Source organism: Etheostoma cragini, chromosome 13 (assembly GCF_013103735.1).
Source record: "Etheostoma cragini isolate CJK2018 chromosome 13, CSU_Ecrag_1.0, whole genome shotgun sequence".
NCBI classification, from domain to species: Eukaryota; Metazoa; Chordata; class Actinopteri; order Perciformes; family Percidae; genus Etheostoma; species Etheostoma cragini.
In genome coordinates this window covers 13,876,983-13,895,839 of record NC_048419.1, presented here as the reverse complement: position 1 = coordinate 13,895,839, position 18,857 = coordinate 13,876,983, and the positions used below count along the sequence as shown (strand labels likewise).

The following is an 18,857-nucleotide window of genomic DNA, read 5'->3' as shown; positions in this document are numbered from 1 at the left end:
GGGATGTGCAGAACTGCATTCATGCAGATGTCTCTGCAAACAAGTGTTCAAACGTTCTGTTTGTTTCAGGCAGACAGCGAGAGATGGCGCAGCTGGTTGGAAGCTACTTGCTAATCCACTCTTGGATGCAACCCTACAGAGATGTAGATAAAGACAGTAAATGTACATAAAGGTTTAGAGAATGCATATTAAAAGGTATGATACTGATTTGGAAGGCATCTGGGAAGTTAATTTGTAATTTTAAATGCAGGAATCTATGTTCATATGGTGGTTTAACTGATGGGACCGGTCTATTTTTTGGTAGAATCTTTACACAGCTGATCGGTCTGAACTGTAAAATGCTCCCAGCGCAATTGAGATAAAATCATAAAGCCAAAGTAGTCAGGGCAAAATACATGACAAAGAGTTATAATTTTACAGCCACCTGTATCAAGATTGAGAGCTACACTTTGAGATGTTATGCCCTGTTTATATCATTCTAATGTTCTGTTGTGTCAGTGGTATTTATAATACTGACTTCAATGAAAATTAAAAGATAGAAAGTACAGTATTTGTTTTTCATGAACTAGATTTCTATTCAGTAAACCCTGAAGTCATGTTAAATAGAGTACAGCACTTTAGATATGTTTGATTAGAGATGGGCATATAATCATTCTCTTCCAAAAAGAAATCACGGATTAAAGAGATACAGTATGTGTAAAGACACCATGGGCCCTATTTTAATGAGCTAAGCAAACAGCATGAAGCGCAGGTGCATTTAGAGCTTGTCCAAATTCACTCGTTAGGTGTGAGTTTGAGGGCAGAAAAAAAGTTTTGTCTTTTGAACTTTGTCTTTTGTACTTAAATATGCTCAAGGCTCTGGAGTCAAAATTGACATTTTGACTTTTTCCCTCACTTTCATTTACTGAATTTGAATCTTTGTTTTGGTATGTTTGCAGTTGAATATGTTTATTAAAATAGACAATGGTAGTTGTCCATTAAAGCTGCAGTGGGTAGAAAGCAAAAAAAACAGCAGAATTTGAAATACAAAGAGACATCTTCCTGAAGCCTGACCCTTCTCTGTTGTACGGGCATTTGCGAGGGCAGAACAGCTAATTGAAATGCTCTCTCTCTCTGAAATGAACTGTTATTGGCCAAAGTCTCCAGTCAAACTTGATTTTCTAAAGCCTGGAAACGGAGCCAAGAGAAGATGCAGAAGACTAGTTTTCTCTCAGACCATTTGAATTACAATATGCTGGATTTTTTTGCCCAACGACGCCAAAAACAAAGTGCCTACTACAGCTTTAAAAAATAGAAATCTATTTGGAAAGCATCATCAGACTGCTCCCAGGACTTATTCACAAAAAAAAACAACATACAGGCTAAAATTAAATCAGTGAGTTACAACATTTCTGAGCAAAGACAAAGTCGCTTCTCTCTTTCTCGGGGGCTACATGTCCTTTGGTTTCTGTCCGTCTGTTCCACATCTCCCGATAAGAGCATGTTTGTAGCCCCGGTATAACTTGGCAGACAATTTGAGCACTCAAATGCTGTGCATCCAAAATTCCAAGTGTTCTCATCAAACACAGAATGCCTAGAGAAATTAAAACCTTTCAAGGGCTGCAGTCAGTCGACTTGATGTAATTCTTTAAGTTATGTCGTGAAAAGCAATGGCAAGTCAAACATTTCACATAATGAAAAAGATTGAGCCAAAAGACGGCTTTTGTTGGTTTCAAAATCAATAATTTGAATAGTCATTTCTGCCTTGTGTTGTGCAGCTTTAATCTCAAATTTTAGTGTCCCACTGTTCGCTGTTATAATGACGAGCTAAGAAAGCTTTATGATTTAATCATCTGCTTTGCAGTTCAGTGTGCACTGAACAAAGGTCAATCTCCTAGGACTAACCAGACTTAATGTCTGCCGGCTGCCCTCAGTAGAAAAGCCAGTAAGCCAAAGCATCCCAGGATAATGTTGGTCCAACGTGTACATTTACCAAATCCCAGCTATAGTGTAACATAATACAAAAAAAAAAATCTACTGTAGAAAGATAACCTCTTTTGGAGGTTTTGTACTTTGCACTTTGGGAGAGTTTGGTTTGCCTGAGGCCAAGCCTACACAAAATGAATTTCAAATTTGAATTGTTCTGACCTAAGTTCATCTCCGCGAAAAACAAAAGCTTACCAACAGATGGCAAATCCATCGAATGCGCGCATCATTCGTGGTGCACACAAATAGTTTCTCATGTTATTCGCTTTATGAGATATTCAGTAAGATTTGACAGACAGCTTGAGCCGAACTAACAGCCGTGAAAGGTAAATAGTTAGCAGCCTTGAAGCCTCTTAAAATCTACAGTAGTCCTGTGCAACTCTCTTGATTAAAAAACCTGCTAAAACATACTGAGACTCCCTGCAGCCACATGTCTGTGATAATATTTTCTCAATATTTGCATAATGCACACAAGGGAATAATTGTATTTTTTTTTGAATAATATCAATTACTTCCCCGCATTAAACATGCTTTCAGACAGCAGCGAATATCTCAAAGAGCTCTACACATGAGGCCTGTTTGTTAAATAAAGCACGATTTTCGCATGCTGCTATGGGCTGTTTCCAGTGAGAAATATCATAACATCATAACATATCACCATAACAACATAAAAAATGTAGACATAGTTAATCGCTTGTCTCTATTTAAGCATACAAAGATTATTAAAAACCATATCTACAGTATTTTGTTAATTGTAGGCTACTTTGTAACATGTCTATAAGCCAACTTCTCTCCTTAATCCAATGGGAAGGGCACGTTGACCCATCCAAAATGTAATTAGTTGTAAGTCAAAGTACTTCCCTCCCTGCCTCAATTTATAAGCCTGGTGATTCTACCAACAAATATCTTCCTCCTTACACCGATAGAGAGCCACAGTGTACAAGTCTCCTGTTCTGTTTGAAAACACTCCAATTATGCCAACTAGAAGTCAGCTGCTGCCAGACACACACATATTATTTGTGACACATCTGCATGGTGGGGAGACAGGAAGTGTTATCACGCCTAATAGAAAAACAACTGTGTACCTAGAAATCCAGCACTAAAATATCTCCACAGACCTGAGAATTGTTTTTTTGTGCTGTGTTGATTCTTGTGCACTCACAGCCAAGGCCAGGCACACAAACAAGTGCATTGCTAATGTGGCAAAGGTTAAAGATACAAATTGAGAGACACTGATAATGACTGGAAAACATGGCATGGTGCCTATTAAAAATGAGATTCTTGAAGAAGTTGAAGCATCAAGGAAAACAATGTGGATGTGGACATGATTAACAGATTATTCTATCAGTAATTAGACTCTCACTTACACTTGGTGGAAAATAATACATCTTTCAGGCCATCAAGCATTCATCAGAGCTGTTTTATCAGCAGTGCGATGTTTAAAAAAAAAAAAAAAAAACTTTACTCTATTCCACCTTGTTTCCGTGTATTTCGATAAAGTCCACTGTCACAGCTCGCCTGAGACATAACTGAACTTCCCCAGCAACAATGGGTCAACACAGATCATTAAAAAGTGAAACACAGAAATTAGTTTTTTTATTAATTTACCAGAATATTTGTGCTGGTCCCATCTAAATTCTTTGTGTAACAAGCTGTTAAATAGTTACATTTTGAATTTGTTTTACATGCAGTATTCTGACATCAATGAATGGTAGCAGAACGACAGGCAGTGGTCTGTCTGTTCTCTTCTTACTGGAGAGTATTTCAAATTTGATGTTGCTAGAGGCTTTCTGTGAGCCAGAGTCCTCTGCTAAAGAAATGCAAAACAGAGAAGCAGAGGAAGAAAGATACAGCTCGTGGTGCTGTAGCCCTCGGTCGGATAGCAGCTATCCTGGCTGGTGAGCGGCCTGCTGGCCAGCAGCAACACCATCTTTTTTAGCCAAGTTGATAATGATTGAACTGCTGGGAACCAACAGGCAGAGCTGACTGGCAGTATTTGCGCTGCAGTTGCCCAGCATTAACTAAAGCTACAGTAAATACATTACTGCTGTGGGTTTCATCATGGCTTGGTATTTTTTATTGGACTACGTTGCTGACACCAGCACAGAGAGGGAAGTGGGAACACAGGCGAAAGCAGGAGGCTTGAAACTTTTCTGAAAGATAAACAGCCAACGTTAACAAATGGCAAGCAGAAAGTTGGAGCTCAGAGCGTGTTTTCTTTGCACCATGCTAAGCTAAGATGGTGAACGTGGTAAGCATTATGCATGCTAATCATCTGGATATGAGCATGTTGCCATTACATTCAGCCTCATAAAGCCACTAGTTGTTTAGGTTTAAGGCGAGTTTGTGGATTTTTTTTTTTTACAGATTAGTCACATGCAGATAGAAATACTTTTTCACTCTACCCATTGTCATTGTATCACATGCTGCTCATTTCACCTGCCTGTTGAGCCCCAGAGACCTACTTTTATCTCCAACTCTTTGATATAATCGCAGCACAGCACTCCATCACTGAGGTAAGAAAGGTTCAGACTTGTTAGAGAGAGCTGAGATACACTAAAGCTTCCTGTTGGTCCTGGTGTGAACTTCAACTTTTAAACGCCAAGTCCTTGAAACTTGGTGTTTCTTTGGTAATTGTTTTGGTTGATACCCCCACTTTAACTTCCCTGCAGCTCCTAAACTGCTGCACAGATGTTTTCTCATTATTCTGAGATTCAGAGAACTCTCTTTCTCTCGCTCATTCACTCTCTTTCTCTCCTTCTGATCAAAGGTGTCAACATTCAGTTCAAGTTTCGGGTATATTTTGCCATTTATTGTCACATGTTAGGCTCCAGTGTTGTTACATAACATGTTGGTGCTCTCTTATCAAGCCAATTTCTCCCAATTTGTGTTGTCTTTGACAAATCAGGAGAAATAATCGTTGGCAGTCCCTATTTTTGAGAGATTTTTCACATGGGCTCTGGCTCACAGCACATTCACGAGGCCTGACAAAAGACATCACATGCACAATGTAGCACATTCAGGAATACTGGAGAGATATTATTTCATCTCTACTTCCGAGGGCATTTTATGTCATTTTACTGAGACTTTTACAATAAATTGCAAATAATACTTTTACTTGAAGTTTCTATGTATAAGTCTAGTTATACAATGCTCATCCGTCTGCGTTGCCATATTTCACAATTCTTGTTCCTCCTCTTGTAATATTACATCTAAAAAAATGAATAAAACAAGGACAGGTTAAATGGTTTGTGTGATTGGGATCCATTTAGCATCACGGAGCGCAGCCATGACTCTCCTGAGGGTTTGTGGTTTCTGTGTGGGGAATCATCATCCCTTCACCTGACAAGCTTTATCACAACAATGTATTGCAATTTCACCAACGTCGTACATATGCTGACTTTCTGTTGCAGCATGAGGCCCATGTTGGCCAGACCAAGACAAGCCCTGCAGCAAGCGCCTGAACACAAAGCCATATGAACAGGCAGCACTAATTATGCAATGATCAGACATTTGAAAAGACGAACGCTGTCTCTTCTCATTGTGCTTGAGAACTAAGTAGCCTTCAGACCAGAGAGCAATTTATCCTAACTGCAGTAACAAAAAGAAATATTTTATAACATATGGTAATGGAGTCTGCTCATCATGGGATACAAAACCCATCTGTCTTTCTAAAGCATCACTTATTGTAACACACAGTATTTTCCTTCTTTCCTGGTGTTGTCTGTGTTCATTTATTGCATCAGATCTGTTTACTAAGCATTTTGTTCTAAATATTTAAATCTGTAAATACTAAAAACAGAAATGTAGAAATGTTTATTAAGTTAATCCAAAAATAGGGCCATTCGTCTTTGTCATGGAGTTTCTGCATAGTAAAAATCTGTTGTAGGCAGACATATTTGGAAGGAATATCCCGAAGGACTGTGGTCCAAAAAAAATACCTGTCTGTAGCATAGAAATTCTCTTCTCCATCCCACATACAACAGATGATATTTTAGATAATTTATTGTATGAGCAGTTACATTTTGAGGCATTGTTTGCACATGTGCAAGTAATTTAGCCCAGCTGCATCCACAGATGCACACACTGGGACCGCATGCTTAGCATAAACTGGTGTTCAGATGAATGGCAGATCAGTAAAATAAATATTAACACAAGCTCCACATACTGATGCACAAACAAACTAGAATATCATTGACTTTAATAAGCTACTTACAGCATAAAGTGCAGAAATGTGACACTTTATCCCATCTACTGAATACAACTATTGATTGTAGTTAAATACGCAAACTGTCTGTGCAGATAGCCAAACAGATTTATCTTATTTGCACGTTAAGATGTGTATGTGTTTTGTAAAATATATGAGATTCACTTGGACTGAATTAGAACAACTGTATCTTTACTATTATTTTACACCTACTGTACAGGTGAACGAGCTGGTGTCAGTTTGCACTTTTGCCTAGAACTAAGGTTATACTGCATGTCAGTTGCTTAATTGGTTCTCAGTTAATTAGTGTAGCGCACACATCATAAAAGGTTCTGTTTGTTTTTTGCAGCCAGTGTGTTGGGTTTGCCTTAAAACCTTGTAAGTATAACAGTAAAGTGATTTGTGCATTGAATGCCTTTTTCCAGAAATAAAAACTACACACAAATCTATACAAAACTATCAACTGAGAGCAGTAACTACCCAAAGGCAATAAAAGCAAAAATAATACTAAATTATATAATAATACTTAATATTCTTGAGGGTGAGGGTATGCATGAGAATTATTTATTCTCCAACCATGAAAACATATTTCATGATCTTGCATTTGATATCTTGGAGCTGGGTGTTTTACACTGTAAACATGGTAATCATTTGTTGTGCAAGTCAATATTATTCATAAATAAAGCCTCATATGTGGGGATGCACATTGTTTATACTGTCCAGTGTTTTCTAAAGAGAGGCAACGGTGGCAGAGAGAGACCTTAGGGAGGCAGCTGAAGGAAGAGCTTCTTTGCAAAGAAGGTTTTAAAGCAGCAGCCGACCAGTGGCAGAATAAGATTTACTGAAATATTCAGCAAACACACACACTTTTTCCAATGAGTTGTTTTTCACTCAGATGCTCTTTTTAAAGAATAACTTAACATCATCTAAAAAAAAAACTTGCTTACCCCCAATGTTTGTAGTGCTGCAGTAATGTAGCAAGGATGATGTTGGGAGTGATAACACTGTTATCCCGAATAAGTTGACTAAACTAGACATTAGCATGGAAACCAGTTGCCTTAAACTGTTCAAGTGAAGGAGATTAAGAAGGTGAAACTTAATAGGTGAAGTTGTATTATCACAGAGCGGTATGTTTATGCAGTAGACAAATCAAGTTTACTTATTAGTAGTCATTAGTAAAAATCATTAGCAATAATAAAGTAACCATGTTCTGAAAGTGTGTAATTTTTCATCTGTTGTTCATAAATTACCTATAACAAAAAACAAGATTTACATTGAAAGGAACACATTTTTAAATGATTTGACCGTTCACAGATGTCATTGTAACACCATAAAAGACTGTGTTGAGTATCCGACCAGGTAAAATGTAGCAGGAGATTTGTTTATATAAGCACACAAATTATTATTATTAAACAAATTATCTGAGTAAGTCATGGCGGATTTTTGGGCAGGAACATTGCAGAAAAGAAGGAAATTAAACAAAGAACAACTAAATGCTGAAAAGGAAAGTAAAAGACGATGGGCAAAACCCGAGTCAATGTCTGTCTGGATTTCAACAGATGGAGATAATTATGGGATTGTAAATGATTCAAAAACATCCCTGAATTGACCCTCAAGTCTGTAATATGTATATTTTATTCATAGAATAATTTTAAAATGCGCAATGTGGTTGCACGCCAGTAGCAGACATTAAATGACATCCCCCTTCCATTTAGCACCAACGTTTTATTCCTTTTAGTCTGTGTTTGTGTTGGCTTGCCAACTATTTTCTTGTCCCCCTGTAGGCCTACTTAAAAAGTGTCTGTGGATTTCATGAAATGCGCCATAGACCATAAATCTAAGTTATTAATGTGTTATTAATCTCTTAATGCTTCGGCTTGTGACAGTGACACTCCTGGTTTAGCTCACGAGACATCCCGGCTAAGTATGCGACACATAAAATGCAACGATGCATGTGTAATATGTTCTCTTAATGTAAATGAATGATTTTCTGTTTGAGCTAAATATTCATGACCTCCCGTTAACGCTAACTCAGTAATACACAGGGGTTAATACAGCACCATAAAAAGAGATTGTTAAGACAGAAAGCATGGTAGAAACACTACCTGTTCTACACACTGAAAGGAACCTAAAGCAACTACACACAGTGCCTTTAGGTTCTTAATATATGTTTATGTTTTTGATCTGTGCACTGCATGCTTAAGAATTGAATATAACAAACAATTACTGTGGTTTAGTAATTAATACGTTTTTTATATAGTATGTTTAATTACAGCTAAATCTGGGTTTGCAGCAGATTTGAAACTTTTAAGCAGAGATCAGTGGATCTGCTGGACTTTCTGAATAAATATATATTTTATTGTTTTACCAGTACCTAGAACAACTCGCCCCGACCAAAGCAGCCGCTTGAATTGTTTCATGCAGAGGCAAAGGCGGGTGTGTAGTGTGTCATTGTACTGCAATGCAAAATCTCTTCAGCAGGAGGTCAATACAATTTGATAGGTATGAAACATAAAGAAAAACAAGCCAGAATAAGAGAAGGAACAGAAAAAAAATCTCTGAACTTAATCACATTCATGACTAAATGTATCAATGGTACTTAAAATGCAGGACACATTTTAGCCTATTGGTCTTCGCAATTCCTATTTTCTGCTTCAAAGAGAATCTGCAGCATTAACCTTTTTTTAATTGATCCACTGTCCATCCAAATGCGCATGTCCCTGTTTGATGGATTTGAGCTGGACAGAGTCGAGCACTAACTTCCAGGTAAATTAAGACGGTCAAATTGAAGGACTTGTCACATTTTTTACTGGATACATAGCTGCACATTTCTAAATAATTGTTACCTCAGGGATGTTTATACCAATTAACTCAAACAAGATAGCATGTCCCCTCTTTACTTAATGGTGGGTTAGATAACTGGTGGTGTCAAGCCAAAAGTGTTGAGAAAAGGCCGCTTGGTGAGCCTTGGATGAAGTGGTTGCAAATGGGAATTGTCTAGCCATTTATGTATGGGGATTTTGTGGATTTTAGTCATTCATGCTGCTATTTTGTTGGTCCCTGTTTGTCCAAAAGCTCAAAGAAAGTGAAACACTACATAGATCTAAGTGTGGATTAAAAATCAGACACTTAAAATGTGGATTTGCTGTAGGCTCTATTTTTTGGACACCTTGCTCTTGCAAAAAATTTAAGATCATGAGAGTTTGATGTTTTACTCACTGTACATTATTTGCCTGAGGGGAAAAAAATGCTTTTCAGTTATAGCATGTATATTCTGCAAATACACACAACACAACCGTATACATAAACACTCTGCAAATATAGAAACGATGCAAAAAGAAAACCACGCAAAGTCTGAAGAAAAATGCAACAAAAAAACACTGCACCCAGATTACACAAGGTAATTTCTCCAGGCCTCCAGAGAGAGCGCTTGATTTTTGACTCCACGAAGAGAGAGAGAGAGAGAGAGAGAGATTTATTGTTTCAAAGTACCCTTTGAGGGACATGCACAAACTTTATTTAATATCTACAATTATATCATAAGTATCCTGTTTACTTATTATTTAGTATTATTATATCAGATGTATTTACTCCTTGATGTTGTTTGTATGTATGTTTGTTCTTATGCTTTGGCAACACAGATGTATTTTTTGTCATGCCAATAAAGCAACACGAAATTTTAGCCGGGACACGTTCAATCTCAGAACGGTGTTAAACGGTGTGCAACTGCTTTGAGAACACAGATTGTAAATAGTATGTCTATGTTTGAACCACTTGAAACAATACCTAACACCTTACCAAACAAATTATAGCTGTGCCTCACATTTCCAAAGAAGGTGGCAGGCGTTCATGGAAATTTAAAGCCCCCTTTGATTGGAGTAGCTTACCTCGGTCTCTAAGATCAATCACATCTTTGGGATTCTTCAAGACATCTTTGTTTATTTACTTGCAACCAAGCAATGGTTGTAGATGCTTTTCCTAAAGCTTGTTTGTTTTTTGGTGTAATTGTTTTGGTTTGTCTGATTTCTCACAGTTTTGGATATTTCTCTATCTTTGTATGCTTTGTGAGTGAATGTGTATGTTGTACTGCAATGTCTTGTCTTCTGTACTGTTCAGTCTTACCAACGACCCTCTCAAAATGAGATGACACATCTCAAGAGGTAGTCCTTGTACAATAAATACATAAATGTTTTTGATATGTTTTGTCTGGTTTGGTGGGTGTGTCTTTCAGCTCACAGGTGATACTCAATCAGCAGATGTGTCTGTAAACCTGTAGTAATAAAACATTTAAAAGTAAATCAGCGTTTAACGTAGACGTTTGTTTAAGCCATATTACATGAGAGGGTTTTCATTTTGAGGTCCAAAAGTCGCTTCACTGAAGTGTAGGCCTCTTCAAGTGTAATACTGTGATTATACAGCAATGGTTACAAACTAAATAAGTGATCAATCTGTATTCATTTTGTGGAGAAATTTGCTCTTGAAATACAAAAAAAATCAATCAGGATTTTGTAGTCCCTCCCTGTAAGCCAGTGTTGTAAGTAAAACATCTGCTGAAAAAGTTGTTGTATTCATTAGCATGATTGCCGTACTGTTTAGTGAAAAAACACCCAAAACACCAAAGTATGAAGACATAGCGGACCAGACATTTCGAAAAGTGGAGAACCTCTGTTGTGAAATCTGGATGCAGCGTTTTATTGTTGCATTTGTGGTCGAGGTTAGTGTTTTTTTCTTTTCGCATCTTTTCTATGTTTGCAGCACATTTGTGTATTTGGTTGTGTTGTGTGTATTTGCACTTTTCCTAAATGCTGTGCATGTGTTGTCAAATTAATAAGTTGTTTTCTTAATTCGCTTGTGTTTTGTCTATTTGCGTGTGTTTTCTTTGGCCCCTGTCGGCCAGCGTACATCTGAACTCTTAACAACAGACTCAAACTTTGCTGGAAATCATGTTCTTCTGTGAACGTCTTGTAAAGAGTCTAGAGAGTGATGCTGTGCATTTTTTAGGTAATTCTTTTCACATAGTTGTCAAGTCAAGTCAGCTTTATTGTCAATTTCTTCACATGTACTAGACACGCAGAGGAATCAAAAGTTCGTTTCTCACCATTCCACGGTGAAGAGGACAAAAAAAATGCACAACAGATGAGACAAGACATTCTTACCACGAGTAAAAAAAAGTGCTCAACCAATGGGGACATTAAACAGTAAACGGCAACAATATTACAAGACAAGATAACGAGACAAAAATACAAGAATGTTATGATCTGATGTGTTGTGGTGGTGCATAAAGAAAATGCAATAGTGCCTGACATGCTCCCAATCAATTTCAGACTGGCAACATCGCCCGATCATCCACTCTGCAGTGTGTGTTTTGTCTCTTTTCTTCAGTGAGACCCACATTTAACCTCTGACAACAAGGTGGAGAAAAGGATCCAGCAGGATCATTAATGAGCTCGAAAGGAGAGTTATTGGGTCGTATCGTTCAAAAATAACCTGGTTGAGAAATGTGATGCAGCTAAGTGAACAGACACAGGAAAGAACAGGCAGTGCTGTAAGGGGTAGAAAGGTCTGCCGTGTGGGGTCAGCTATGTGTGACCAGGCAGTTGGCAGGGCAGTAGAGTGAGGAAGCTGCTGGCATGCTGAGGAAAGGGCTCTGATGTATAGTAGTGTTGACAAGATCGTTTATTGCCTTGCCTACAAAACTATGAGAAAATGCATTACTCTTTTATCTCGTCCACTGTCATCAGCTTATTCGCCCTTCTCTTCTTCCGCCGCTAACAATCCTATCCTCTGCTGACCTTAAACCTCCTTTTATTTTCCACCATCTTCCTAATTTTCTTTTTCCTGTTGACAGCCTTGATCATTCATCTCTTCAGATTGACTCGGACATGGCTTTGCCCCTTTCCTTTATCGTGTTATATATATTTTTGTGCTCATTATAGGTTTACAAAGTGCAAAAGCCCAAAGTCCACCCCAAAGGGACTTACCATCTCCAACAGAAAACATTGTTCACAAACTGCTCCAAACTGCTCTATTGTAGTCCAGCCTGTACGTCTGTGACGAACGTGCGTCAATTTGCAACACAGGTTATAATGCTCGTCTAGCTACTAGCAGGGCACACCCTCATAATCTGCTTCTGACTGGCTAGTAGTCCTTACCTAACTGCTTATGTCTGACTCCCAACAAAGATGGAACAGACGTAAGGTGCCTCACTCTGTAACTTAAAGAGATAGCTCAACATAGGGTGAAAAGAGGAGCTGCAGCAATGTGCAGTACAACAAAGATAGTGTTTTTGAAAAACAAACCACATAAACCTATCCTCATGAAAGTGCAGCTTTTATCATGTCTCACCACGTGTACCTCCACTCCTTTCTGGATTCAGTCCCCATTCCTGTCATGCTTTTCTTACCATGTTTTTGTTTTGGCCGCACACCTTCACTGAAAACAAATTGAAATGCACCAATGCAAACCAACCTAGCATGCCCTCCTACATGAAAGGCATTTAAAAATGCAAACGAGAAGGAAATCTTTGCAATCCCTCCCCGTGGGCAAAATGCTTTCAGACATGCAGGGAAAATGCACAAAATAATTGTTGGTTCTAATATTGTTTATTACAGTCATGCATGTATGCATGTGACAAAGCAGATTAGGTTGCAGTCATCATAAATAAACATGTACATGTAGATAACCTTGTCAAGAGCTGTACAAACATCCATTTCACCTATTAGGCATAAAATGAGGGGAAAAACAAGCAGCGGTGCAAAAAAAAAAAACTGTTTACTATGCATGTTGGTTCATTTCCTCGTTGATTGGTGCAGCCAAATAGGTTGCTACTGCAAATTAAACTCAATGCTTCAGAGTGTGTATATATTTTCATATGGAAATTCAAAACATTCAAGGTCTCTGAGCAGTTGCTTGTCCAAATTACACCCCTATTCCAACGGCTGCTGGGTAAATGAAGTTGTAGTCTAATCTAACTATAGTTTACATTGCTCTAAACCCTGAAACAAGATTGTGTCATTTAAGCGAGTACTCTCATTTATGAATGCGAGGATATGAATGTGAATATGAATGTGATCACCATCATAATCTGTGGTTTAGTGAACAGATGGTTAAAAAATTCTAACAGGTGTGCATCTACGTGCGCTCACCATATGTGAAACGCTTGTTTGCTGCTTCATCAAATGCGCGCTGCTCTCCATCAGGCTAATGTGAAGTGAAGCGGCCAGCTACTGCGCACACACTCACACGCACACGCACAGACACACATTTCTTGGGTCCATGCCAAAGCAGTGCACATGTGGCACTGGCTGCTTATAAGTTCTCATGCATTGACAGCATTGCTTGGTCAGAAAAGTCATTAACAGCTATCGCAGAAAGGACTTCTTTTAATTTTTGTTGAGAATTACAACCATCTGCCATGTTTTTCAAGGTACGCATAACTGATACATGTCTAGTAGTTGTGTGTGTGTGTGTGTGAGTATAAAACTCTATTCCCTCGTTTATCTCCTTTTGTTGCCTATCTAACAGTCCATTACTCCATCACATACCATAATATTCACTCAACAAATTCAACACAATGTTAAATACTTCTGTACTCATTACCTCTAAAATAACAATAATACAAAAAATTCTCTCACACTCAATAATAAACATAACTCTTCTTCCATGTATAATTCCTCAACTTAAACAATGAAACACTTAACCCTCATGTTGTCCTTGGGTCAAATTGACCCGTTTTCCTATATCTATGTTCTTTTTAATTACCCAAAATAACATGATTGATTTCACACAACACTCTTTGGCAAGTACAAATCTCTACTTTCATTAATTCTTTTGTGTTTTATTCCATTTTATAGCATTTTGAAAAAACGTTGAAGTGGTTTTTAAGTAGTACTGAGTAAAAGTTGACATATTCATATTCCAGTCTGTAATTATCCATCAACATATATTCCTTTAATTTTAGTATAAACAATTTCTGTTTTCTTCTTTTAAACTCAAACATTAGGTTTAATTTATATATATATATATATATATATATATATATATATATATATATATACATACATACATACATACACACATACAGTTGTATATATACACATACTATATATGTTTATATATATACTGTATATACTGTACGTATATATAATCTTTTTTTTAAATTTGTTTGTTTTAAAGTGATCTACTGTAAGACACACACACACACACACAGACACTCCTGCCACCTGCCACAATTCAATCTACATTTAACATGCTTATCTATATGTGGTAATTGCATTCATTGATAATTACGCTGATGCTGGAATTCCCTGGTGAATATGAGTCCGTCATGTGTCAAAAACTAAAACTTCTCAATCACTGATATTTCATGCTAAATTTTTACTCTTAATCCCATATTTTAATGAAAATGTGCAATAAGACCATTCCTAGCTGTATACAATGAATGTATTGTTTGTATATTTGAAGGAGAAATTCTTTCTTGTTTTCCCGTGTTGTATGTTTTAAAGGATGGCAATGCTGCTCTTTCAGCTTGTTGGTCGCTCCACTACTTTGGTCCAGACTGAAATATCTCAACAACTCTGGGATGGATTGCCATGAAATTTGCTACAATTATTCATGGTCCCCAGAGGACAGATCCCTCTGACTTTGATTATGTCCTGATCTGTCCTTTAGCGCCACCGTGAGATTTAGATTTATAATTTTTTATGAAATGTCTGAAAAACTATTGGATGGATTGCCATGAAAGGTTGAATTGGTTTCACACATTCCTGTCACCCACAGGAGGAATCACAAAAAGCATTGCCAACCCCTAATTATTCATCTAGAGCCATCTTCTGCTTTAAATTTCAATGTGTCCAATATTTTTGGTACCTAACCAAATCCAATACTAATGATATTCCCATTAGCCTCAACTATACAGTGTCAAGTGTATTTATAGTTTACCATGCTAAACCATAGTAGGGAACCTGGTAAAAATTATACCTGCTTAGCATCAGCATGTTAACATTGTCATTGTGAACATGTTGCCATGCTAATGTTAGCATTAAGCTCAAAGCACCACTGTGCCTAAATACTTAATTATTTTAACCTAGCTTGTACATATTAAATAAGCAACATAACATATGTAGTGTTCGGGGTGTTACAATATACTGTATTAAAAAAAAAAACATTCAGTTATTTCTCTTAGTTTTATACAGTAGCATTCATCATTGACATTCACATTTAAAACTATATGTTGTTCTTCCCCAAAACGTGTTGGGACATGGATCATAAGTGTTGAAAACCATAAAAGAGACACATTTCAAGTGCATTTGGTCATGTATTTGAAGAAGAGTAGTTGCACAATTTGTAAGATTTTAGTACAAATGTAGCAGTTGAAGTGGGTCTGAGTTCTGTCATGACAAGTCAAATCTCCTCTGTTTTTTTCTGTCATACACAGAGGCTCCAGTGCCATTCAGCATGGACACCTTTGTTTTTCCACAAGGGAGAGCCCTGGTGTTCTGATACTGAACCGGAGGTGCTGAATTGTTGGCTCCACTTTATGTGTCATGGGTGCATAGTGACAGTTCTAGGTTGACAACCACACACCAAAGCCACATGTGTGCATACAGTAGTTACAAAAATAAAAGTGTAGAAGCTGCTTGTATAGCTATAAATAAAGCTCTGGTGCACTTTGCACCATGAACTTTTGACAGCATTTGTGATATTTCTAAAAAAACTGAAAGTCTACAATATAGAAGAAGCTTACACAAAGTACAGCACCTCAAAGCTCTCAAAAAATCTAAAAAAGCAACGATAATTCTGCAGGGAGAGCTATGAACGAAAGATGTTAGTAAAGTTAACTGTACCAAAAGCTTCACACATACAGAACAGGTTAGGGTGGGCATGAGCGTATTAGGAAAGCAAGAAGTTTCAGGTTATATTTGCTGTTTTGTATGAATATGATTGGCTGTTACTTGCAGGTTGAAAGCTTAAGTAGCTGATGAATAAGCCACTAATGGTGAAACATGAATGAAAAGGCTGATTGCCGTGGCTGGGATGGCACAGTTGTAGAGCAGGCGCACCTATACACTGGACCTCCAACCGGTGATGATTTCCTGCATCACCTAGCTGCCCTGTCTTGTGCTTAAAGGTGGAAAAATCCACCCAAGAAATAAAAGGCTGATTGCCAATTAGCCCAAACTGCCTGAACTAAAGCAATGCTTTATTTATTTGACGTACCAACTGAATTCGGTTTAGTATAGACCACTGTTTGGATTAGGCTGGGGGACCCGATAGATAAAACATAGTGTTGCAGAATCTCATGTGTGTGTCGACAAGTTTGACTAAGAAATGTGAATGTACTATAGAAACAAGGTGAATACTGGAGAGAAATTATGCCTTCTATCGGAGTGAGTCAACAGGGTTGAATGTATTCAGCCGTATTGTCTGAGCACATGCAGGCAAATTAATTGTGCAAAGATGAGGGGTCAAACTCTCAGACAAATTAGAGGGTGAATCCAGTGTTAATAGAAAAGCATATGTATGGTGTGTCCTACATAATAAAGGATGTGACTTATCTCGCAATCAGAGAGCAAGTTGCAGTAAGAGACTGTCTCACACATGTCTTCTTCTCTAGGTAATGTGTTTGTGGTGAGTTTGGCCTTTGCTGACCTTGTGGTAGCCTTCTACCCGTACCCCTTGGTTCTCTATGCTCTCTTCCATGACGGATGGGCACTGGGAAACACACAATGCATGGTAAGGCCACACAAGTTAACACGTTTCAATTTCTCAACAATACAATGCCAGTAAAAAATGACACAAACACTTCACTTTCTTTCTTTCTGTTCAGGTCAGCGGTTTTCTTATGGGGCTCAGTGTCATTGGTTCCATTTTCAACATCACTGGGATTGCAGTGAACAGATATTGCTACATCTGTCACTCCTTCTCCTACAGTCGTTTGTACAGCTATCGCAACACTCTGCTGTTTGTTGCCTTAATTTGGGTGCTCACAGTACTGGCCATTATCCCCAATTTCTTCGTTGGCTCCCTGCGCTATGACCCGCGGGTCTACTCCTGTACCTTCGCCCAGAATGTCAGCAGTTCCTACACAGTGGCAGTAGTGGTGGTTCACTTCTTGGTTCCCATTGCCGTGGTTACCTTCTGTTATCTACGCATCTGGGTACTTGTGATTCAGGTCAGTCTCCTGCTTCTCTACACGGTTATTTACGTCTACACAGGCACACAGTAGGTTTTAACGAGGAGGCTAATAAAACTAACCAAATAAACCTGTAAACATGCCATCAGTTGTAAACAACACAGGCACCCCTTGGGACAAACAATGATAAGGCATTACGCTTCTAGGCTTCAACTTAATTGGATTTGTAACGTAAAGAATAGGGTCACTCCAAGTTTTGAAATTTTGACCTTAAGTACTGACACTTAACTGGACTACTTAAAGTGTAGATTTAAAACAAACTCTGAACACGGCAACGATGTGGCAAAGTCGTGGAATATCATGTTTGACAGCCAGATAAATGGATGAGATCACTTCAGTGGTTGTCTGTGTGGATATCTGTGTGGGTGTCTGTCGGCTTTTGTGTGTTTTTATGTGTGTAACATAGAGAGGCAGATAGTAACAGTAGCTTTATGGCATTATTAACAGTCTAATTCCTTTCTTATGTTTTCATCATGTCCAGGTGCGACGTAAGGTGAAAACAGAGGAAAGCCTTCGCCTGAGACCAAGTGACTTGCGGAATTTCCTCACCATGTTTGTGGTCTTTGTGCTGTTTGCCATCTGCTGGGCTCCACTTAACCTGATTGGCTTGGCTGTGGCCATAGATCCGTCTCGTGTGGCTCACCAAATCCCTGAGTGGCTTTTTGTGGTCAGCTACTTCATGGCCTACTTCAATAGCTGTCTAAATGCCATCATTTATGGCTTACTCAACAGGAATTTCAGGAATGAGTACAAACGTATAGTCACTTCTGTCTGGATGACTCGGCTTTTTGTGACAGAGACTTCCCGAGCCGCCACAGATGCCAGGAGCATGAGGAGCAAGCAATCGCCGCCTCCGCCACTCAACAACAACGATTCAGTCAGAGATCGCACAAACAAAGACTGAAATCTGAAATCCTTGAGCCGGTTAATTCCTGTTTTTATGTGACATCCCATCAGTTGTGCAGCTAAAGAGTATCAAGTAAAGGATGAAGCTGGAATATATGGCTTGGTTTTCTGTTCAATGACATTGAACAGAACAGGGCGCAGGTGTTTACATCTGAAGAGAAGTTTTTTTAAATCATTTTTTAAAGTTGTGAAGAATTATAGAATATAAATTCTTGAAAGTTTATCATTTGGTTGTTTCATTAAAGAACTTTGCTATAGTGCTAATTAAGGCCAAGTTTCCTCTGTGATTATTAACCCAAGGTGGGGGGTGTGGCCTTGGCCAACTGCCACTTTGCTTGTTTGAAAGCCATGATGTCTCTGTCTTTCTTATGAGCCGGCCAAATTCTCTGGGCGGGCAAAGCAGAGAAAGTGGATGTAACCTTGCTTCTTATGACCTCATAAGGGGCAAAATTTCAAATCGGCCCATCTGAGCTTTCATTTTCTCAAAGGCAGAGCAGGATACCCAGGGCTCGGTTTACACCTATTGCCATTTCTAGCCACTGGGGGACCATCGGCAGGCTGGGGGAATGTATATTAATGTTAAAA

At 38.3% G+C, this 18,857-nt stretch overlaps 1 protein-coding gene across 1 annotated transcript in view; it reads left to right on the top strand.

Annotated features, from left to right (window-relative positions):
• Positions 1 to 18,673, top strand: part of mtnr1bb (melatonin receptor 1Bb) — a 27,749-nt gene extending 9,076 nt beyond the window's left edge. The window contains exons 2-4 of the mRNA XM_034889867.1: positions 16,788 to 16,906; positions 17,001 to 17,345; positions 17,848 to 18,673. Coding sequence (XP_034745758.1) covers positions 16,788 to 16,906; positions 17,001 to 17,345; positions 17,848 to 18,270 — 887 coding nt within the window. The 3' untranslated portion in view covers positions 18,271 to 18,673. The remainder of the gene's footprint in view (positions 1 to 16,787; positions 16,907 to 17,000; positions 17,346 to 17,847) is intronic.
• Positions 18,674 to 18,857: the final 184 nt, after the last annotated feature.